A 23,411-nucleotide genomic window follows, 5' to 3' on the forward strand; every position below is an offset into this window, starting at 1 on the left:
ATCCGTATTTATTACATAGAAAAAGGGGTGTGGTAAGTTGTTGCTCATCGGTCTCATGTCAATCAAACACATGCCCTTTGTTCTATCACATGTCCTGGGCTTGACACTAGGGACATGGTGTCTTCCCTCATGTGGTTAACTTTCTCAACCCTTAAGGGAAACTTAAAGCATCTGAGCAACCTACAGGTCGGCAGATGATTAACCCTACAACCTACTGTGACCAATCAAGAATGCCCCCTAAGACATATACCAGATCCCCCTCTCCTACATTCCTAAGGAACAGAAAGGACTGACACCCTTCTTTGTCTAGGCAGGAGGACATGGCCCAAATATCTAATAATCCTCTGATATTATACAGACGTGTGTCACAATCAAAGTAAAGATTTACATACCAGCCAATAGAAAGACGGACATTTCTCAAATGTACCTTAGTTCAAAATTTTCATAACACATGCTGAAAGACCCAGCCACGACCCATCTTCAATGCTCTTACTGAGGGAAGGAGGTTGTTGGCCAAGATCTCGCGATACATGGCCCCATCCATCCTCCCCTCAATACGGTGCAGTCGTCCTGTCCCCTTTGCAGAAAAGCATCCCCAAAGAATGATGTTTCCACCTCTTCACGGTTGGGGATGTACTCATCCTTCTTCTTCCTCCAAACACGGCGAGTGGAGTTTAGACCAAAAAGCTCTATTTTTGTCTCATCAGACCACATGTCCTTCTCCCATTCCTCCTCTGGATCATCCAGATGGTCATTGGCAAACTTCAGACGGGCCTGGACATGCGCTGGCTTGAGCAGGGGGAACATGAGGTGAGATCTTGCATGGAGGGAGACTGATCGTCATCTTGAACTTCTTCCATTTTCTAATAATTGCACCTACAGTTGTTGCCTTCTCACTAAGCTGCTTGCCTATTGTCCTGTAGCCCATCCCAGCCTTGTGCAGGTCTACAATTTTATCCCTGATGTCCTTACACAGCACTCTGGTCTTGGCCATTGTGGAGAGGATGGAGTCTGTTTGATTGAGTGTGTGGACAGGTGTCTTTTATACAGGTAACGAGTTCAAAAAGGTGCAGTTAATACAGGTAATGGAGTGGAGAACAGGAGGGCTTCTTAAAGAAAAACTAACAGGTCTGTGATAGACGGAATTCTTACTGGTTGGTAGGTGATCAAATACTTATGTCATGCAATAAAATGCAAATTAATTATTTAAAAATCATACAATGTGATTTTCTTGATTTTTTCATTTTAGATTCCGTCTCTCGCAGTTGAAGTGTACCGATGATAAAAAGTACAAACCTCTACATGCTTTGTAAGTAGGAAAACCTGCAAAACCGGCAGTGTATCAAATACTTGTTCTCCCCACTGTATGCATCCCGTCCCTTTATTTTCTTTCACTCTGTGGTTATCTGAACCCTACAGGCTTTTTTAGGTAGTATTTTTTACCCTTTTGCTACCAGGTTAGTTGATTGGTAAGTTTTCTGAGAACACATCCTCATTTACAGCAACAACATGGAAGCAATTAGGGTTAATCGCCTTGCTCAGGGACAGAACAACAGAGTCTCCCCCCTGCCGGCTCGAGGATTCGACCTAGCAGCCATGTGGTTACGGATCAGACACTCTGACTGCTAATCTTTATAGAGCATACACTGTAGGTTGATCCCCCTGGAGGTCAAAGCTGAGACACAGTCGAGAGGGCAACCGTCACGCTTTCTGGTTTCCTTGGCGATGACCTGGTTCTCTTCGTGAGGTTCCTACGGAAACCCTGTCCAGCCATGAAGTAAAGGATGGGATCCACACAGCTGTTGGCGCTGGCCAGGGGGCGTGTTACTGTGTAGGCCATACTGGACGCCTTAAGCAGCTCACAGCTCACCTGGAGATGAATAAAAAAAGAAACAACTTCAACATTTCGCTAAGATTAAATCCATATAACATTCAAGGAAACCACTGCAGACGTAGGCCCAGTCAGAAATTATCATAAAATGCTATTGCTCGTTTTTGGAATTCCAGCCAAAGCATCGATTTCTGTCACTATCAACACCCAACTAGCGAGAAAGGGGTTCTGCGCCAACCCCTTTCTCTGACCCCTTGTAATCGTCTGCAGTGGTATAAACGTCAGTGATTCTTTCAGTGGTGCTGCACCTGAGAGGGGTCCATCTGCTCCAGGTATCGGAGGGAGTAGCTCAGACTCCTGGTTATATGGAAGGGCAGAAAACACAGCATGAACGCCGACAACACGATGACAATCATCTTCACCGACTTCTGTTTAGAGCGATGCGAGGCGAGGCCGCCCACTCCGCAGCCCCCCCGGCCATCCCCCCAGCCGGGCTTTAAGAGCTTCCGCACCATCAGTCCGTAGCACACCATCACCACCACGAAAGGGATGACGAACATCAGCACGGACACCGCCGAGCTGTACACCAGGAAGTCGTCGAAGAGCTCCGGGCTGGTCGTGTCGAAGCACACCTTCTCCGTCCCCTCGTCCTTAGTGCGCGCAAAGTAGAGGATGGGCGCCAGGCACAGCAAGACGCACGCCCACACCACACACGACACCATCCTGGCTCCCCTGGCAGTCACCCAGCTCAGCGACTGAACCGGGTAACACACCCCCAGGAAGCGGTGCAGGCTGATGCAGCACAGGAACATGACGGAACCGTAGAGGTTGGCGTAGAACAGGAAACGGATGAGTTTGCAGAACGGCTCGCCAAAGGGCCAGTCATTCTTGTCCGCGTAGTAGTAGATGAGGAAAGGCAGGGTGAAGATGTAGAGGAGGTCGCACGCCGTCAGGTTGACCATGTAGACTGTGGACGGCTTCCAGCGCTTGGTGCGGAACAGGATCACGTACATGGCCGTGCAGTTCAGGGCCAGGCCGATCAGGAAGACCAGAGTGTAGCTGACGGGAAGTAGGATGTACTTGAAGTCCTCCTTGAAGCGGCAACGCCACTGCCCGCTGGTTTCATTGGTTGAGAGGTTACTGTATATTGCCATCTTTGCTCAGCACCAGATCTGAGGAGAATATAGAGACTTACTGATACACACACATTCACAAACACAACAGAGTGGTAAAAAAGAAGTCACATTTATGGATAACAATTTTTCTCAACTTAAAATATGAATGTATGTACTTAGGCATATACAGCTACAGAAAAAAATTAAGAGACCACTGCACATTTTTCTATCCTTTCTGAAAAAGTCAGGGGGGGAAAAAGTTTTTGAGTGAGGAACAGAAAAGTTTCAATTAAATTGAACACTTCTGTCCCTCACTCAAAACTTTCCTTTTCAACTTTTTTGGAAAGGACAGAAAAAGTTGCAGTGGTCTCTTTATTCCATAGCTGTATAATGTGCAGCTGGAAGCAGTACATTGTTTTGGCAAAATACCCAAAGTTCCTTGATATTTTTTACCCTTAAATCTTCTTTTGGGCCTCAAAGGTGGCGCACTTGTCTACGGAGCTATTTTGTAGCACCAAGCTGACCACTACTGGCTCGGTTCTACTCTTGACAAATGCTGTTAGTTCACGAGTGTCTGGAAAGCCCCATAGAAGCTCAAATTGACCAGCATTGTTAGGGAATGAGTATGCATTTTCGGCAGGATTTCCTGGTCTCATTTTGACTAAGTTCAATTGCCTAATAGGAAAACTATTGGGAGTTGTTGCAATGAGACATTGTCAAAAAAATATTCACTTTGATGAAAGGGGGGGGGGCTAAAAAGTGGATCATTAAAAAAACGTTGCTAAAGGAGGGGAGGATTTTTTGATGAGGTAATTTAATTCATATCTGTTCCAACAGGTTTAGAGGAAAATTCTTAGAGCATTAAACTAAGTGGTCTTTCGAGAGAGCTTTTTCTAATTTTGACATGTTCTTAGCAACAAGGCATGAAAGATAACACTTGACGAGAACATTAGCATGAATGTAATGTTTCCACCCGTACCTGAATAGATACTTTCTACACACTAAAGTCAGATCTCTGGGGTAAAGATGGTAGGAGTGGATTTGCAATTGGCTTTTATCTCTGGAGCATTATGACTTTCAACACTTATATTTTCCTAAACACACACACACACAATGTGTTAAAACTTATTGTAATAACACAAGTTCACAATGTGTGCACAGGCTGTGTGAACTCAAATGACAAATGAGCACACATACACAGACAGACAAACAGCACGGCCTTGAACAAACTTTAGAGACAGTGAAGAGAAAATCAGAGGAGCAAATATCAGGCAAAATTACGTCATAAGAGATGAACAAGTTACTTTACTCTAACTATCTGTCACACTGACTCACACACACACTAACACACAATAACAGAGAAAAACCATTTAGAATTGAAAAAAGGGACAAGACGGGATCTGGCCATCCTATTTGAGGAATACACAAATATGAAGGAAGGATATGACAAAGGAATTTCCTGTTGCAATCCTGCTCTCTCTCTGTCTCACACAAATAGAAAGACCTAGAATTAGATTAGAGAAATAACGGACTGGAGAAAAACTTTCTCACACATGTACACTATTTAACAGACATAAAAATAAAAAACAGCTTAATTCTGTATCTGTCTGTTTCTCTGTCAACTCCAGTTTGGCTTTAACACTCAGCAGAGGAAAAACACATCAGAGCTCCCCATGTCTTGAACCATCTCAACCCAAGTAGTTAAATACCTGTACTCAATCACGGTGAGTCCAGGCTGGGAGGAACACACTGCATTCAGCAACTATTTCCCATTTTCTAGACTAATGAAACGAAAACATCACGGATGGGCTGCTGCCTCTGGAACTTTTCGCCTGTTGCTGATAAGCAGTTTCGGCCGACACACAGTGATTCTCCAAATGGTTCCTCCTCCTGGTGATGCACGACTTGCTTTCCACGATGTGTCTCTATGCTTGTCTTCAGAGTGTGTGTTACAGGCGACAGATATTTGGCTTGGTGTTGTACATGTGTAGGTGTGAGCATGTTTGGCAGGCTGCAGCCTGCCTGAACACACACACACAAACACACACACTCACACTGGGCGGGCCTCCTGCTCATGATTTACCTTTACAGAACACAGTTATGCCACTTTCAAACAAAACAAAGGGTGGCTTCTGACTCTACAACACAGAATGCACTCAGTGTAATGGTCCATGTGAACTGAAAGAGAAAGGGGATGTTTATCAGTGTGCAAAAACAGTCCAACTGACATTTGGCTTCAACATTTACCCCAAACTGTTCGAATTGGACAGCTGCCACAGTGAGCACTCGCAAAGCAATTTGGGTTAACTGTTGTGCTTGAGGACAGAACAACTGACTTTTCACCTTGTCGCCACATTAACCTTTTGGTTTCTGATCATCAGATGCTTTGACTGCCTGTAGCAGATGAATGATGGCAATGACATTTGTGTTTCCTATTATACCTTTTTAAAAGATGAATTAGTTCCCAATATCAAAAGAAGAAGCAAAGTGAGGCCAGCTCATTGTGTGTATAATGTTAAGATGGATTGAGTCCGACGACGGCCAATAGGAAAAAGTATGAGTCTTACTCACTACAGTAGTTTGGTTTGAGTAAGATTATCGACCGAATAATGGACGTGTTTCATACCATTCGTGTTTCATACCATTACTATGAGTCTTGTGGCACGAATGCGCCCACATCCCAGAAATCAGTGTTGCATCAATGCCCCCAAAACAGACAGCTGGTATCTTCCGGAATATTCCGGAAGCTCCCAGATGGGTCCGCCCCACCCCTACACATCTGCCTCCCCTTGGCACTTTGTCAGAGGAGGCATTTAAGGGCTCCCAGGGTGGTGGCCAGAAGAAAAGCGAAGGAAAATGAGCCAGAGAAATATTACAAGGAGGAGGATGAGAGGAGAAAGATGGCCAGGAGATGAATACCAAGGTTACAAATACCAGCACACATTTCTCCCAAACCACCAACGGGAGGCTGCCCAAGAGATGAAGCCGCCTCCTCATAAAAGGGGTTGATCTTTTGATTTCTCCATCACCTACACCCCCATCCTTCAATTGCAGCTCAACTGACATATACAGACATCATATTCAAGATTTAAGGAATATGTGGAATATCACTCCATCATTAAATAGAGATATGTATGAATGAAATGTAACTGGGCCACAAATAATTAAATCCAACCAAGCCTTTTGTCCTCCCAAACCACCTCCTTCCCAGGTGATGCAGCGCTCTTAGGGGCTTATTGTAGAACTACGCTGACAAAAGCAGTCTAGGTTTCAGCATTGACTTTGACGCTAGCTCAATGGCGTAGGTTTGTTTTGTATAGGGGGGGGGTCAGGGTCAATTTATCCCAGGATTTTCACTCTTTTCCAGGGGGGTCTCATTGACCTGTCTATAATATTGGAGGGGGGTCATGACTCCGCCCACCTCCTAATTCTACACTCCTGCAATAGCTGCCAGCTGGCTGGGGAAGCCCCATGAGTGATGCAAAATTGAGCTATGGCCCTGGGTGAGCTGTGTTTTGTTAGCAGCCATATCCTGGTCTCATTCAATTCTAGCGTCTCCCTCATGCGGCTTGGGTGTCTCTAAAACTATAGTAACTCTGTTCATTGGGTGAAGGACCACACACGCTGACCCCCATGACTTTGTGGTTGGACGAGCAGTGTGGAAAACTGTACAACAGTTTGGAACGGATGCCTTTATAGCAGGGGTGTCCAAATAATTCCAGAAAGGGTCTAATGTCTGCTCTTGTTTTGTTTTTGCTTTTAATTGGTTGCAATTAAGACCTAGAGAACCAGGTGAGGAAGTTATAAAGTAATTAGTGACCTTAATTTCCAAACAGATACAAGGTATTAGTGAAAACCTGCAGACACTCGACCCTCCATGGGGTGAGTTTAACACCAGTGCCAAATTTGGCTCTATCTTTCCTGAATGTGTTAGGATTTGCTGTGACAAAAAAACAAGACATATTTGAATATGACAAAATGTGGGATGAGTAATAATAATCAAAAGACTGCTCCATTTCATAAGCAAATATTCTCCACATCTAAGAAAAGTGGGAAAAAAGTTAAAGGTAGAATAGGATAATCGAACGCAGTATCTTTAGGCTTTCATGTGGAACTAAACAGATAAATGTATACTCACCCGAATGTTGTGCTACAGACATTTCACATTCCTTCCCAAAAACCACTACCAAAAACCCAGCAAACACACACAAACAACCCTTTGATCACAAGTACATAAATCAACACAGAGACTCACCTGACTTGCCAAACTCCGTGTTAGATCCTAGAACCATATCACACACACGACCTGAATGGACATTTGGATAAGATCTTAAAGAGGTGTCCTTATATGGACAGCAGCCATTCCTCCACCTCTCTGTGACACAGAAGTTGGTGTGGGTGGTGAGAGGTGAAATGTGGTATAAATGTCTCACCTGCTCCAAGAACACTATGCATTAATGATTACATGACCTTAAACCACAAGCAGTAGCTCCAGGCCTGGCTGCCCGCTTTGTGTTCTCTGCTTGGGGCCTCGTTCTGTTAAAATCCACAGTCCCCTTGGATGGCTAACCAGCTGTCCAGGCAAAGAGATGTGAGGCTTACTCATTTGCACACCTTTATAAATGCACACATTCACACACCTATGCTAAAAAAAAAATATTCACCCACACATACATCCACTTGCAAAACCAGAGATAGATGCTGTAATTTTCATATATGGTGACACATTAAATAATCATTGGTTGCATGCTGATGCTGCAAAATGGTTGTGTTAGAAAATATATATTAAAAAAATTGTACATTAAAGTTTAAAACAATAATACCGTGACTATTTACCTATTGTAACAATGGGTTACCTATACAAAATACAATTATTTGTGACTAAATTAAACAAGTTATTAAAATACAACAGAACAGACAAACAACCATGTCAATACATTACAACGCTTATACAGCAATGTATTTTAGTTGGCTTTCAGCAAAACACATCATAATGTTGTGGCCATAGATATAAAGCATGTTCTAGCCATCATCTATTGTTATAGCAATTTGTAAAGTAATGAGAGTCGATAATGTGGCACGCAACCATTCGTTTATGTGCGCAAAATCTGAGCATGGAAACCCGACCCTGACCTGACCCACTGGTCACATTTGAAGAACCTAACTTCGGTATCTCCAACTGGCTCTAAATAAAAAGTAACTCGATGTCCGCTTTCAAGCAGTTTCTTAATTCCATGGTTCATCCAAACAACCCAGCATTTGAGAATGAAACACACGGAAACGTTTGAGGGCGATTTCAGTAGAGCTCAAATCTATCTGGGATTTGCTAGATTTCAAATGTCCTGCTATCTTCGATCGCCATCGATCGATGTTTCCTCCATCGATTACGGTTTCTTGTTGCTATGCAGGTCCAGAGACGCAGGCAGTCAGTGCGAACCGCAAGCTGCGACCAAGACGGGCATGTAAAACAAACATTCGTTGGTTGTTTTGCACATTACATTAGGTTCTCATTCGAGTATTTTATTTTCGCCGATTTTGAACAAGATACAACTGTTATCAAGCAACAATATATAGGTAGAAAATATAAAAACAACGTTTCTGGAACTGCTTCGATGTGCTTTTACTTTCAATCACCACAGGGAGGCGAAGTTGTGCCTCATTTCGTGGGGAAGCCCCCGTTGGTTTCCCCATCCTTTTTCTCCCTCCCAGTCTCCGTCTGTCTCTTCTGCCTCTGGATCCCGCAGTGTTCTTCCAAAGTCTGCTTGCTAGCTGCTGGTGTAGAGTTGGTTTAGCCAGCGTAAGCTTTCTAGCTATCATGGCCGCCGGAGTCCAAATCTGACTGTTATTTTTCTCCTCTTCCTCCCCTTCCGTCATCCTCGGGGGGACTGAAGGAATTATCCAGCCCCCAACAAGGACTTATTTGGAATAAACATATTTATTAAGGAATACACCATTCATGTCAATGCTTAAACATGCAGCCTCCACCGAGAAAGGTGAGTTTGTCCTTTTCTTGATTTAGCTGCATGTACTTGGCTAGCTATTTCTCTTCAATCCTGTCCTGCTACTGTACATTACAGTACTTTACTGTAAGTACTGTAACATTACAGTTGCGGTCAGACTGGTCATGTTGATTTGCTAATGTTACATACTAGCTAGCTAGAAATAAATAAGCATCAGGACTCGCGTTAGAGACTTTTGGGTTTATACTGTATATTCTAATGATTTCTAACATTAGCTAGTCAGCTATAATTGTTACATTATGTGTTTGCTAATATTGTCTTTCGTCTGTCAATGAGGTAAGCCAGCTATGCACTTTACACGACCCGTTTGGTTGGGTCTGGATGCTGTGATTTGTGATGTCTGTTAAGGAACCGTTATCTGCTGCTGACTGTTCTTTAGCTAACGTTTGCTAGCTAATGTTAATTAATAGCTAACGTTAGCTAGCTAGCTTTTAATACACAAGGAAAAATGGAAGGGAGCTAGCTAGTATTAGTGAGCTGTAATGTTTGTAACGTTAGCTACAGTCATTATACTGTACAAATAATGACTGTATGTTTGTTTCGTCTTTTTCAATCTCTTGGGCGGGTCAAACGAGGACCCGTTTAAGTGTGAACTATACACAGCAGCTAACCGTCATTGTTGACACTCATTGAGATTAAGAATCATGCCATGGCATGTTAACATAATTGTCTGTTGCGCCTCTGTCACTGGCTTGGTGTAAACTATAGCATGTTTAACGACTCGCTAAAGTCAGCTAGCCAGTTAAAGTTGATGTTCCAGGAAGGTATATTGTACCACGTTAACTAATTATCTGTGTTAAAACAAATATTAAGCACGACGATGAAAACCAACGGGCACAAAATGTACTGTACGATTCTGACAGATGTATAGTACGGTGTTATCACCATCTGTCCTCTCATCTGATCAGTGCTGGTGTAAGACAATTTGCAGTTCGCCCCTAGTGAAACATTTTTGCTAGCTAACCATACCATAAGATTTGAATGTGCATTTGGTAACCGAAATATTACATTCTGTAACAAACCCGGTCCTGGCCTTCCAAATATTTTTCTGCTGCCTGGACAAACCATACCTAGCTAGATTCGCACCAGTCTGTCAGATGACGGATAGGGTACATGTTCCTCTGTGGTTTGTGAAGGGTTAATTATGTTGTTTGCTCGTTCGTCCCAACTGTCTGGTTATTACGGATGGCACGCAACACACACACGCACGTTTCGTTTTCAGAAAGTCGAAAGTCGACCTGTCTTGAGCCTTTAGTTTGAATCACCAATAATATTGAACGAGATTACCTCTTCCGGTTAAAAGAGGGAAGCGTTTGTCCATGGGCAATTGTCTAGTACCGTGCACAAGTCTCGCCTTTGTTTTTTGTGTGTTTTGTGACGAGTCTATGGTACATCGTAGAATATACTGTAACAAATCATGGAGTGTCTGTCCAGCTTTTTATTGTTTTGTCTTCTATTCAGGTTGTGTCGTGTATGAAAGAGAGAGATACTGTTGCTGGTTAGTTAATGGTTTTAATTCTTCTAGAAAAGGGTGTCTGAGAACCAGGATCTGGCTTGGGTGTTGCATTATTAATGGTTATTCCCCGCTGCTCCACTGAGTCTCAAGACAAAGTTTTGGACAGAGTCAACAATGCACATAAGCCCTCCCATATCAAGCCCTCCCATAGGATGGTGGGATATAGAATGTCTCTCCTTCCTTCCTGTCCACTCCCACTATTTCTTCTCCCTCCTATCTCTCTCCCCTTCTCTCTGTAGTATTGTATGTGATTGATGAAAGGAGCCTAGTGTTGTCACTTTTCTGTGATAAGACCCAGCCAGGCTTGAAAACTCCAAGACACACTGATTGTGTGTGCTTGTTTGTGTGTCCTGTGCGTTATTGTTTTGTCTAGAACAGTCATGAACCTCTAACTGCCTAACACCAGTGAATGGCCAGTGGAATTTTCCCCCAGGAGACAATGGTCTTGATTGTATGTGTGCTTGTACATCCATACATACTTGTGTGGGTTGGTGTTGTGTTTTGGTGGGTCTGTGATTGTGCCAATCTGCTCAGGTCTCTAGAACAACTCTGCATTAGCTGCCTGGACAACCAATGGTGGCTCTCGTTTGAAAGTGACCCTATTGCATGGGCTAACTTCACATCGTTGACGTTTCTTAAATTAATTGATGAATTGACCATTTCGCTATCCCTCCCTGCAGGTAAAAGTGACTCAGGAGCTGAAGAACACTCATATAGAGCAAATGACCAGACTGCATCTCAAACATCAGACAGAATGTGACCTGCTGGAGGACATGAGGTACACACACGCTCGCACACATATACAAGCACAAAACCAATTCTGAGATCGGAAAACCCGCTTTAGCTCCCCAGGCAGGCTAACGCAGTCTTCTCAGAAAACCATGTTGGAAACCCCATACACAATATATTACGAAAGACTTTCTCTACAATTGAGAAATAATCAAATGAAGAGGAGTTTTCCAGTATTCATATTTATTTGAGGAATACACAGGATATGATGAAGGAATTTCCTGCTGCAATTCTGATACCCCCCCACACACATACACACACACACACAGCTGGAAGTCATAACAGGAAACCAGCGCACACAAATGTTTCTCTTTGCTGGCCTTCTCCTTTCTCTGGGTTTCATTTAATAAAGTGGAGAAGTCTGCTTTGTTCCGTTGGCTCGATACGAAGTAATGCAGTCAGAAAGAAGTTGGTCACAGAAGGAAACGTGAGATTTCTATCTACCTTATATCTGTTTGTTTGTGTGTGTGTGAGTGGGTCTGCGCTGATGAATAAGTCACCAGGAAAAATATATCCTACTCCTAACTCTTGAGTAAATAAAATTAGTTGTTCAAAAAAAACATTGTTCATAAACTGGACATCACCAGGCCCGCTGTGTTTAGACCGATAGCCTGTCAACCTACTTCTTTTTAACAAACTTGCAAGACGAGTAAAATAATGATAGCCATCTCAATGTAGACGATGGACAGTAGTGTTCACAATGAGTGTGTACAGCTGAGCGGAGGGGACTACATTGGAGGACACACAAACAATTATTTAAAGTGAGAACATTAGTCTACTTAATTTCATTACAACTTACAACAGGAATGATGCCTGTCGCAAGTTGGCGATATGAGAGGGATGGGGTATATTGTGTTAAGAATATTTCTTTTCATTGGATTTCTTTTGTGATTCTGAACACTGCGGGTGGATGCCAGCGAGTCACGCATGTGGACGTCAAATGAATTCCTCAAACGTCCCTTAAATTGAATGTCGTAACCAAAACCCTGGTGGGTACACTAGCACCGATACCCACATTAGATTGACATCCACCCACGCCTGTCCGCTCTCTCACGCTCTCCTATCTGTGTACACTAGGCGTTGATTATTTATGAATACACACCTCCGGTAGAAAACAGCCTTGCGGGTGCGCCGATGTCGCTTTTGTTTGGGGAAATGGATTTTGTGGTAACGCGCTCTCCGTTTGCGCAGGGAGTGGGCCGCTAGCTACCATTTGGGAGCTGTAGCCGGCGTTCAGTCGTGTCAGCAGGAGTTTACAAGTTATGTATGATGGCTTGTGTGGGTGAGTGACAGGTGTGTATGTATGTGTGTGTTTAATTTATGTGATATGCAAACAACTTGGTTTCAATGCTGTAGACACAGATACTAGAGAGTGAGAGACACACACACTTTCCTCTGAAAAGCAGAGATATTAACTCTTTAATTCCCAAAGCGGCTCTGAGTTCATTAACCCTAATTAATCCCAAGGCTGGTTTAATCAGAGTGGAGGAAAAAACCAAGACACACACAGACAAATACGAACACACAAACACATGGACATCCGTGTAAGCTGACACAGAAAAGAAAACGTCCCAAACTTCCACCAGCTACATCCTTATGGACAGGAGCGTGGAAGGAGAGGAGGGAGGGAGGTGAGAGAGAGAGGGACAGAGGAGGGAGAGAGGGATGGAGGAGTTAGAAAGAGGAGGAGAGAGAGGAGAGGGAGAGGTCAGCAGCGTTAATCCCCAGAGACAGTCCTGTAGACGGAGTGGGTGTAGAGAGGATGATGGAGAGAGGGAGGGCCATGAGGATGAGGAAGATGGGGCAGGATAACTCAGTGAGTCAGCTAAGTGTCCCCAATCCAATTCAATCTTCAGTTCCCTTGTCTTCTCTACCAAGTCACCACACACACACATAGAGCAAGGGTGCTCAGACACACAGGCATAATGCCCAAGTGTGGCTACATTGACCAGCCCCTCCTCACTCCGGCTGCAGTGTTGCTGTCCTCTCGGACAACATGCCGGCCGGTCTGGATGTGGGCTGCTGTGTCCAGCACTATAGGCTGATAGAACCCGTGACGTTCCCTGCAGAGAACCTTCAACCTTATCTAGGGAAGATTCAGCTTGGTCTCTCCCTTTCTCTCTCTCCCGCTCTGTTTCTCTCTGTGTGTTTTCTCATTGACCCATGATCATGTTGGGATTTACAGTGATCTCTATTTGCAGTTCATTGATCCCTGCTGTTTTCCCATGTTGGATCACGTTCTCTGTTTGTGTCTGTCTGTCTTTCTCTGTCTGTCCGTCTCACTCGCTCTCTCTCTCTCTCTCTCTCTCTCTCTCTCTCTGTCTTTTTCTCCCTTTGTTTGTGTCTCTCTCTCTCCCTCTGTCTGTCTTTCTCTCCCTCACTTTGAGTCTGTCTGTCTCTCTGTTTGTGTTGGTCTTTCGTTCTTTGCTGAGACGCATAACTGTGCACAAAAAACTCATACTCACCCACAGGTCAGGGTGTTTGTTTTTGGACCCACAGCTGATGCTGACACAGCCTCTTGAGTCACACACACAGGAATGACAGGAGGGTCGGAAAGGAGCATAGCATTGTGGGTAATGGTTCATCTCCCAGGAGAGTACAGTCCAGCCACAGAGATGAAAAAAAGGATTGTTTTCTTCGGAATAAAAGAGACAGAGAAAGGGATTGAGAGAGAGAAATTGACAGATGGAGAAAGGAAGTGAGACAGAGGGAAGGAGAGAGACATAGACAGGGATGGAGGGACAGACAGGGATGGAGGGACAGACAGGGATGGAGGGACAGACAGGGATGGAGGGACAGACAGGCAGGCAGGGAAGCAGGGACAGAGAGACAGAGAGGAGGAGGGACAGACAGGGATGGAGGGACAGACAGGGATGGAGGGACAGACAGGGATGGAGGGACAGACAGGGATGGAGGGACAGACAGGCAGGCAGGGAAGCAGGGACAGAGAGACAGAGAGGAGGAGGGACAGACAGGGATGGAGGGACAGACAGGGATGGAGGGACAGACAGGGATGGAGGGACAGACAGGCAGGCAGGGAAGCAGGGACAGAGAGACAGAGAGGAGGAGGGATGGATAGAGAAGGCAAAAGCGTGTGGAAGAATGTGTTGTTTGGAGGAATGTACTTTGTTCTTTTATTTGTTCGTGAATACAATCAAAACCAGAAAGTATCTGAAACTCAAGCCAGACGCCACTGTGCACACAACCCCTCCCCCCTCCCCTCGCCTTACTGCGTCCGGACACGCTGGACAGCCTGTCGGACAACCACAACCCGACCCTGAGTCGAGCCTTCGGCCCAGTGCAAGACGAGGCAGCGCGTCAGAACAGCAGGCACCCGGTGGATCAGCTGAAGGCACGCAGGTCGGGGCTTGTCAGCACTCGTCTCACTTAGAGCACCGATGGAAGGTGACACTCTGGGGAAAACAATTTCAGAACAAACTCGCCAAAGATGATTACCTTTACAGACCTCCTGTCAGTGCTAGCTAGCAGAGATTTCCTGCTGCATTCGTTTTCATTCATCCTATGGGGAATAGATCTGTGTGTGTGTGTGTGTTCTGGGTGCGTTACATGTCAGTTGTCGTCATTAGTTGCTCTCACTTCTCTACACAACCGACTTTATCATGAAGGCCTAGACTTGTCCAAAGTGGTGTGTGTTTTTTTTGTGTGTGTGTGTTTTGAGCGTAACCACATTCCTTTTTCCTGTCTGTGTGTGTCAGAGAGTTGAGGGAACAAGCTCTTGTTTGCAATAGTGGGTGGTGTGAGAAAGAATATTTGGAGTGTAAGAGCATATGGAAGTCTTGGAGTATGAAATCCCATGGCGTGAGGGAAAGAGAGGGAGAGTGGCCAAGGAAAGAGGGAGGAAGAAAGAAACAAAGAAAGAAAAAAAGAAAGAAAATAATTTAATGAAAGGAAGGAAGGAAGGAAGGAAGAGAGTGAAATGAAGAAAGAGAAAAGGATAGAAGGAGTGAGAAAATAACAAATTGAGAAAGGAAACGAGCATCAGATGTGTGAAGGGGTTACACACAGCTTCCTTCCTTTTGTCTTTTGAGGCTCTACTCTGTAGAAGTGGAACGCAATGCACAATCTGCATGGCTCATAGACTGTCTCAATCAAAGTCATTATCTCAGTCAAGCGTACACCCGCTGGCCACTAAGCTGTCCACTGTCCAGCCAAAACAAGGCCTGACCCGACCTCTTTTACCACAGGCCAGCCAGTCTGGGAAGCTCATTTGTACGCGTCGGAGGAGTTAAGTACAGTTAAGTACCATCGCTTCCATTTGATGTTAAGTCGAAGCATGTCGGGAGTGGGTTGGTTGAAATTCTCCCGGAGATTTTGGTGAATCCAATCTGGTCTGATTGGTTCAACCTCTAATGACAAGCAAACCACAAGCCAATCACTGGTGATTTCTCAAAGCAAATTGTTTGTCCCACGTGGTCAAATTTCTTTCTAAAGGCCCACCCTCCTGGGCCTTTTTTTTCCTTTCCCTCTTTTTTATGACCTTTTAAAATCACCTCCCCACGTCTTGTTCCGTTCCTGTCCGGTCTCCTCCCCCACACAGCACTCTACTCCAAACGCTGGCCGCTTGGTCCTTCGTAGGCTCAGAAAGCTACACATTGTCATTGATATGTTACAAATGTGTTCATTGTACTGACAGGCCAGTTATAAGATACAAAACATCACCCACTTCTTCATTGCTTTCCAATGTCACGTAAAGGTTAATAGAGAAACATCACATGTCGTCTGTCTTAGTTTGTGCAGCCCATGTGCGAGCAGATGCCATATTGGCACTGCTACAATGTTGGGAACTCAATAGTACAACTCACAGGATGGAATGAGGAAGTGGACAGATTCTTTCCTTATCAGTCCAATTATCTAATTTCAATCATTGATTATTCTCTGTATAAATTGAAACCACAGCCAGCGTTGTACTAGTAAGATGGGGGCAATGTTGTTGATGGGGTGGGGGGAAATTGCAACTATTGTTGTACTTGCAATAATTTGGCATTTGTCTTACCTCCAATCAGTAACTCAACTCACGCACTCATGCAGTGTTTTATTGACCACCAACAACTAGCAATTAGCCTTTAGCATATGGCCTTGCTCAATCGCTACATGCTGATCGCGACCCCTGAGCCAACAGAAAATGGGAGAAGACCCAGCTACTAAAAATCAACAAGGGCTGGGGACTTTGTTTTTGTTGTGTGCGCTCAAAATGTATCTCCTACTTAGCATTCGCTGCTGAGAACAGCCAGAGTGAATGCGATGATCGCTAAACAGGACATGACTGAGTGAGGTAATAACTGCCCAAACCAAGCGTCTATGTGTGCATGACCATTTATGCAAATTGAATGTTACATATTGTGATATTGTCTTTGACAGTAAACTGTATGTCAATTATCGCTCTGACAAAACTCAGTATTCTTTTTGCTGTTGTTTTCTTAGCAATTAAAAAAATATATATTGCTATATGGCACTAATGAATAGCTACATAATAATTGTGAATATTCTAACATATATTTTAATGTAAATGTAAAAATATCTTTATTATGATAAAAGATATCCAAACACCTAGCCCTATTCAAAAGTTATTTCTTCCAGAATCAGTGGACATTTTTTTAAATGAGCAGTGAACAGCCGAAATATATTAAAGTTTAAACGTGATTTGTTTTTAAATGTTGTTCTGATTATTTGATTCCTACCAGAATTCTGATAGAAAAAGGCACTGCTGAGATTCGAACTCAGGATCTCCTGTTTACTAGACAGGCGCTTTAACCAACTAAGCCACAGCGCCGTGTGGACGGTTGTGGATCTGCAGATCACTTACTTTACAGGTTCAAAGGTCACTGGAGGTTTTACTTTAGATGTTTTAAAGAAAAGTGAAGTTAGCCTATTTATTTTGGTGGTTGTCAGTTCTTACAAATGATCTAATAAAGAAAAAAGTATAATTAATTTTGAAATAGTATACATAAATATATATTCTATTTGTAGGAGGAAATCTTTGTAATCTATTTGTAATTGTATCTTTATACTGTATATATTATTATTATCATAATAATAGTTTAATATAAGTAGTCTGTTTATTAGTCTTTTTAACTTATTACATATTGCATTTCCCTTACTGTACTCCATGTGGCCAAGAGTGGCCTTTCTTCAGTCTTCAAATATGAACAGTTTTTCGTTCAGTTCAAATTTCTCAAACATGCCGAAAACCCAACCACAAACCTGCTTAACTTTCATTTTAAACATCCAAATACAACAACTTGCCTTGCTTACAGCTGACTTTGTGAGATTACCTCACTTGTTAGATTCAAGCAAGTGGGACACTTTGGAGATTCTCCCACTGTTACCACAATAACCTATTGGGCTTAAAGGGAGAGCTGACATTTGTTTCTAGTTTGTCACATTTGGGTTAAAATACTCACCAAGTAACCAAAATGTAGTGAAACTGAATGTCATTTTCCTTCTTAAGAATACATTTCTTCTTTAAGAAACATTACACAGTGATATGCGGAGGACTCATCTTGGTCTTTGACTTCGGAATTTGCTGTTTAAGAAGAATAGAGAAAAAAAATATTTTAAGGCCTGGATTTACTGATCACAGTATTCTAGAAAACAGTACAAAATGTAATAGCATAGCATAATGTTAGCCTACACACCTCTATATTTTTCTGTTATCCACACCTCAAAAGCTTGGACCACTTGACAATTATGCAAACATTACATTTCACTAACTTTTTTTAGCTCTCAATGGAGTATATCACAGTATGTCATAAAAAAATAAAAATGACACTGGAGGGTACTTTGAACAAGCAGTGAAACTCAAGATCTAGATTCATACCCCAATGAATCTGAGATTAAAAATCCTTCACGATTGATCACAGTGGTGATTTTGTATTGAAGTATCATTTTACACTGTTATTAAATTCCATAAGCCTATGGACTCTTGCAGGCAATGATTTAGCTTTGCTTTAAATTCATTATCTGTACATGTGCAGAATCTTTAGGAAGTTTTAGATCTTCTGATTCATTGGACTAAATATACCTTAAAAGTCTTATCCAGAACTAAATTAGTATACAGGAAATGCTGCCCATGAGCTGCAGAAATGACTCAGAGGTAGTTGAATGGCCTGCTGAGGTAGATAGTCTTGAAAAAGGCACTGCTGAGATTCGAACTCAGGATCTCCTGTTTACTAGACAGGCGCTTTAACCAACTAAGCCACAGCGCCAGGTGTTTCCTTTTTCTCTTCTTGAATCTTTTGTTCATGGTTCAGAGTTCATCTCTATGAACGGTTCATTAGTTTTCATAAGTTCAGCATGTCTAAACATATTCGAGTGTTGTATTGGGAATAGAGCAATACTTTTAGAAACCATAACTAGAAGTTCACATTAGCCTAAAACCTCAAAGAGTTTCAGTTTGTATGCTTTTTATGAAGTTCTATGTGCAGTATGTGGATTTTTAAGAAGAAAATAAAACACATTTTGAGTATATTTTGTATACATCTTAAATTAGTTTTTAAGCCTTTTTCTGTAGCCTTGAAGATGAAACAATTCTTTGTTGATGGGGTTAAATTAGCCACGGGTAAAATACTCTGCCCCGTGTGAGGCTCGAACTCACGACCTTCAGATTATGAGACTGACGCGCTGCCTACTGCGCCAACGAGGCCTGGAAAAAGTGGAAGACATGTGTATGTTTCATCTATGGACGCTTACCGAATGTGAGGGGATGGTTCTGGTGTCGTGATTCTGAGGAAAATCGTGAGGGTGGGGTTGAATACTGATCACTCAATGGCTGATCTTTTTAGAGGGGCGTACATATTCTTTAACAAACGACTTGGGTTTAGAGAGCTGCTTCCAGGCATAGAGTCTATCTATCTTTACAGCGTGGCTGTCTGTCTCCCTGCTGGTCAGCCAGCTAGTTTGTGTGTCAAATAAGGCGTGTGAATGCGTTGTCATAGTCAATTTGTTTTACAAGAACTGAAAGGGGTGTCTCGTCTTTTCCTATCCAAGCTTGGGTGTATGTTTGAATAGTATCTTAAAAAATCCCACAGCCCTCAATTAAATACAGTTAAATAATCCTTATGTGAAGTAACACTGCATTTGACCCCCACCCCATTCAGTCACGTGGTTGCCACATCTGTCCAGCAGAAACGAATAAGACTACACTAAACACATTAAGCCACCTCCTAAATGTTAGCTGCACTAGACTGCAATCCAAACTCTACTCATCCTCCTCTGTCTGTATTATATCCCCATACTGTAATCGTGTACATTAACTGCAAGTTTGGGCGGAAGATAGCCTAGGGGCTAGAACATCTGACCAGTATCCGAAAAGTTGTTAAAATTAATCCCTGAGCCGGAATGCGGAACAGTCTGTTGTTCTGTCCCTGAGTGATGCAGTTAACCTTAATTGCTCCCAGGTTATTTGTAAACATGGTTACCAGAGTCAGAGAGCCCTGGTATACATAGATATATATATATGTATATATATCATATCATATAGGCCAGTGGTTCCCAACCAGGGGTACTAGGACTCCTGGGGGTACCTGGCCTCTCCACGGGGAAAACACCCATGACACCATAGGCTTAGTAGTGAAATGAGCATGAGGGGGTACCTCAGGGGTACTCTGTGGGTGGTGTAGTAACTGGGAGGGTTGGGAACCACTGCAACCATTCTACATACCTGTATGTCACAGAGGATTGCAGTATGTGGTTCCTGTGTGCAGCACCGCTCTGCGAGTGTGTACATTTACCGAGCATTTAAAGGTGCTCCATATAAGGGTGTCTACATGATAACTACAATGTCAAATGGAAAGGTGAAAGTGTTTGTCTGTGTCAAGCAGTCATCTTCTGGACAGAGAAAGGGGACAGATTTTCTGTAAGAGTTCTCTAGTGCAGTCTGAATCGGGGTTGGCGCTCTTGGGTCGAGCTGTAAACCCAGAGTGTCATTCCTGGTTCATCATGCAAACATACACACACACACACACACACAGTGAAGAGTGTGATCTGGTCCTCTTCCTGTCTGGGCTGTAATTAGTGTTTGAAGGGATTGTGGGTAATTATGGTCTTTAAGTGTCGTCTTCCTCTCCACTTCCTCTCCACTCCATCCCTTCCTCCGTCTGCAGACCCCCCTGAATGCAGTCACTCCCTGTCTGTCTGTCAGTCAGTCTTTCTGTGACCCTTGAAGTGAAGGGTGATCTGTGTGTTTATCTGTGTGTGTGTGTGTGTGTGTGTGTGTGTGTGTGTGTGTGCATGGTGGGTGACGTTTAGAGGGTTGGAGGTAATCTGTTTTTTAAAAGGAGACAGTTCGAGGCAAAAGCTAAGCTCATAACATGACTGTGCTGATTTAACTGTCCTGGGAAAGACACTGTGCGTGTGTGTGTGTGTGTGTGTCTGTCTGTGTGTGTGTGTGTGTGTGTGTCTGTGTGTGTGTGTGTCTGTGTGTGTGTGTGTGTGTGTGTGTGTGTGTGTGTGTGTGTGTCTGTGTGTACAGGGAGGCCTTGGGGACATGACTCAGTACCAGTATCAGCTTTCACTGCCCAGAGGAAGAACACACCCTGTAGAGATGTTAAATCGTGTGTGTGTCTGTGTGTGTGTGTGTGTGTGTGTGTGCATGTTTGTGCTTTTGTGTGTGGAGCAGGCATTTGCTGACAAGGTACTAAAATACAAGCTCCCCATATCATGCCTGAGTGGTATTCAAGAGCCTGGGTCACATATGTAAACTGACTGTCTGCAGACCTACATGAGACAAAGCATGGAGGCTAGAGAGGTAGTACTCTGGACATGGCTAACTTGGCTACGTGGAGACTAAGGTACTTCTTGGCTAAGCATATAGTAACATGCTTCACACTGTTTGAATCCTATTTGAATAAAAAAATTATATGAATAAAGCATTTCAAATGTATAGTGTACCGGTAAAATAGAACCATGTAGTGTGGAGACCCTGTACAGTAGCTGGCTCATCCGTCACATCCTTCATGCAATGCCAGGCCCATCTATGTAATTATATATCTATGTTTGGGTTCTTCACATTCCTCCATCTGTGATAAGGGGCTCTGCTGTCCCGCTCCAACGGTTGTTTCGGGTACGGGCCGAGGGAGGGAGGTGGGGGCTTAGGGGGCAGGATAAGGGGAAGCGAGGGAGATTCCCGCCTCACATCACTGTGGTCACCGAGTCCAGACCCTCATGCGAGTCTCCTTCCTCCCGTTTTATCTTCTTCCATATCTTCCTCCCTTCCCTGTCTCAGTTTCTTGGCACTGGACCAATCTGGCAGAAATCACCCTCCAGAACAATCAAGTGTTCTCGCTTTACCAGGAACATGAGCATTTTGAATGGGCTGGCTTTCTGTCCCATGGATTCTGTTATACAATCAAAAATAATTGACAATTAGCAAAATGCTTTTAAATTTAAATCTTTGCATTTCACAATATAAAAGAAGTGTCCCATTTACACACTACTCACCTTACCACATTACATTTTTCTCATGTACAGTAGAACACAAAATGGAGCGTGGTATGTGGTTTACCAGATTAGGGATTCACCAATATATCGGCCAGCAATCTGTATTATCAGCACTTCATGAATGTGTATTTTTGATAGAAATTATACATTTTCCATTCATTATCAGACTAATTTTGGCTTTTGTTTTTATAATATATAGAAAATTAGGTTTGTATGATTTTACATTCACTATGTAAGGGTACAAAGGTACAGAAATGAGAAAACATTGGTATCGACCAATTGTGGTTCATGAATATCGGCCAACAATTTTCTCATCAGTGCATCCCTATTCCAGAGTGGTAGATTGAATATACTTTTGTTGATATAACCTGTAACCTCATGTAAAGCATGTGTGAAGGGCCCAGTTTAGTGACTGTGTTGCTAAGAAGAAGGTATATTCATGGCCGAAAATATTGCCCCCCTTGTATTTTATAAAAATATAGCATTTATTTTTTTCAGAAACCTGTAGAAATGTAAATAATCTTTAGTATTTACATATGTATTACTTTGCTTTGCAGTTCAGACAATTGTGAGTTATTGTAAGAAAGTGTAAGGGCAACAATATTTTTGGCCAGGACTGTACCTTTAATTTACCAGTGCTTCCAACGTCAAGTCAGCCAGTAGTGCGTCTCACTGGAGAGGTGTTATGGGTTTATTACAGTCTCACTGGAGAGGTGTTATGGGTTTATTACAGTCTCACTGGAAAGGTGTTATGGGTTTATTACAGTCTCACTGGAGAGGTGTTATGGTTTTATTACAGTCTCACTGGAGAGGTGTTATGGGTTTATTACAGTCTCACTGGAGAGGTGTTATGGGTTTATTACAGTCTCACAGGAGAGGTGTTATGGGTTTATTACAGTCTCACTGGAGAGGTGTTATGGGTTTATTACAGTCTCACTGGAGAGGTGTTATGGGTTTATTACAGTCTCACTGGAAAGGTGTTATGGGTTTATTACAGTCTCACTGGAGAGGTGTTATGGGTTTATTACAGTCTCACTGGAGAGGTGTTATGGGTTTATTACAGTCTCACTGGAGAGGTGTTATGGGTTTATTACAGTCTCACTGGAGAGGTGTTATGGGTTTATTACAGTCTCACTGGAGAGGTGTTATGGGTTTATTACAGTCTCACTGGAGAGGTGTTATGGGTTTATTACAGTCTCACTGGAGAGGTGTTATGGGTTTATTACAGTCTCACTGGAGAGGTGTTATGGGTTTATTACAGTCTCACTGGAGAGGTGTTATGGGTTTATTACAGTCTCACTGGAGAGGTGTTATGGGTTTATTACAGTCTCACTGGAGAGGTGTTATGGGTTTATTACAGTCTCACTGGAGAGGTGTTATGGGTTTATTACAGTCTCACTGGAGAGGTGTTATGGGTTTATTACAGTCTCACTGGAGAGGTGTTATGGGTTTATTATTGTCTCACTAATATACAGCACAGTCCCTGGTTGAACTCTTTCTTTTCAGCTAATGTTTTCTCCCTCCCTCCCTCCCTCCCTCCCTCCCTCCCTCCCTCCCTCCCTCCCTCCCTCCCTCCCTCCCTCCCTCCCTCCCTCCCTCCCTCTCTCTCTCTCTTCCTTTAGGACATACAGTCTGAAGAAGGGCCAGTTGGAGAGGGACTATGCCCAGGTAAGAGTCTCCAT

General features: G+C 43.3%; 2 protein-coding genes and 3 non-coding genes across 8 annotated transcripts in view; 1 reads left to right on the top strand and 4 right to left on the bottom strand.

Moving 5' to 3' along the window:
- Positions 1-1,345: 1,345 nt before the first annotated feature.
- On the bottom strand, positions 1,346-7,255 carry p2ry2.1 (purinergic receptor P2Y2, tandem duplicate 1). Of its 2 annotated transcripts, none has more exons than XM_010899851.3 (3): positions 7,202-7,255; positions 2,140-3,003; positions 1,346-1,870 (listed from the first exon to the last, which is right to left on the bottom strand). In XM_010899851.3, the coding sequence occupies exons 2-3, from the start codon at positions 2,983-2,985 to the stop codon at positions 1,670-1,672; spliced, it is 1,047 nt and encodes a 348-aa protein (XP_010898153.1). In that variant the 5' UTR covers positions 2,986-3,003; positions 7,202-7,255; the 3' UTR covers positions 1,346-1,669. The 2 variants fall into 2 exon arrangements, with proteins under 2 accessions (XP_010898153.1, XP_010897385.1); XM_010899083.3 differs by lacking the exon at positions 7,202-7,255 and adding an exon at positions 4,656-4,866.
- Positions 7,256-8,377: 1,122 nt separating this feature from the next.
- The window catches only part of LOC105026162 (F-BAR and double SH3 domains protein 2), a 52,987-nt gene continuing 37,953 nt past the window's right edge, over positions 8,378-23,411 (top strand). For 2 of the 3 annotated variants that reach the window (XM_034292052.1, XM_034292054.1), the window contains exons 1-3: positions 8,378-8,939; positions 11,163-11,260; positions 23,352-23,397. In XM_034292052.1, coding sequence (XP_034147943.1) covers positions 8,919-8,939; positions 11,163-11,260; positions 23,352-23,397 — 165 coding nt within the window. In that variant the 5' untranslated portion in view covers positions 8,378-8,918. The remainder of the gene's footprint in view (positions 8,940-11,162; positions 11,261-23,351; positions 23,398-23,411) is intronic. The other variant, XM_034292056.1, reaches the window with a different exon arrangement.
- On the bottom strand, positions 16,989-17,062 carry trnat-agu. Its single transcript has one exon. It is a non-coding gene; the product is annotated as a tRNA-Thr (tRNA).
- On the bottom strand, positions 18,424-18,497 carry trnat-agu. The gene has a single exon. It is a non-coding gene; the product is annotated as a tRNA-Thr (tRNA).
- On the bottom strand, positions 18,862-18,934 carry trnam-cau. The gene has a single exon. It is a non-coding gene; the product is annotated as a tRNA-Met (tRNA).

The sequence above is a fragment of the Esox lucius genome, chromosome 1, assembly GCF_011004845.1.
Source record: "Esox lucius isolate fEsoLuc1 chromosome 1, fEsoLuc1.pri, whole genome shotgun sequence".
Lineage (NCBI taxonomy): Eukaryota > Metazoa > Chordata > Actinopteri > Esociformes > Esocidae > Esox > Esox lucius.

Bases quoted from the DNA above. Each gene is read 5' to 3' on its own strand.
- p2ry2.1 (XM_010899851.3), bottom strand. From the start codon at position 2,985: ATGGCAATATACAGTAACCTCTCAACCAATGAAACCAGCGGGCAGTGG. The intron at 1,871-2,139 runs GTGCAGCACCAC...ATTCATCTCCAG, and splicing joins AGCAGATGGACCCCTCTCAG to GTGAGCTGTGAGCTGCTTAA.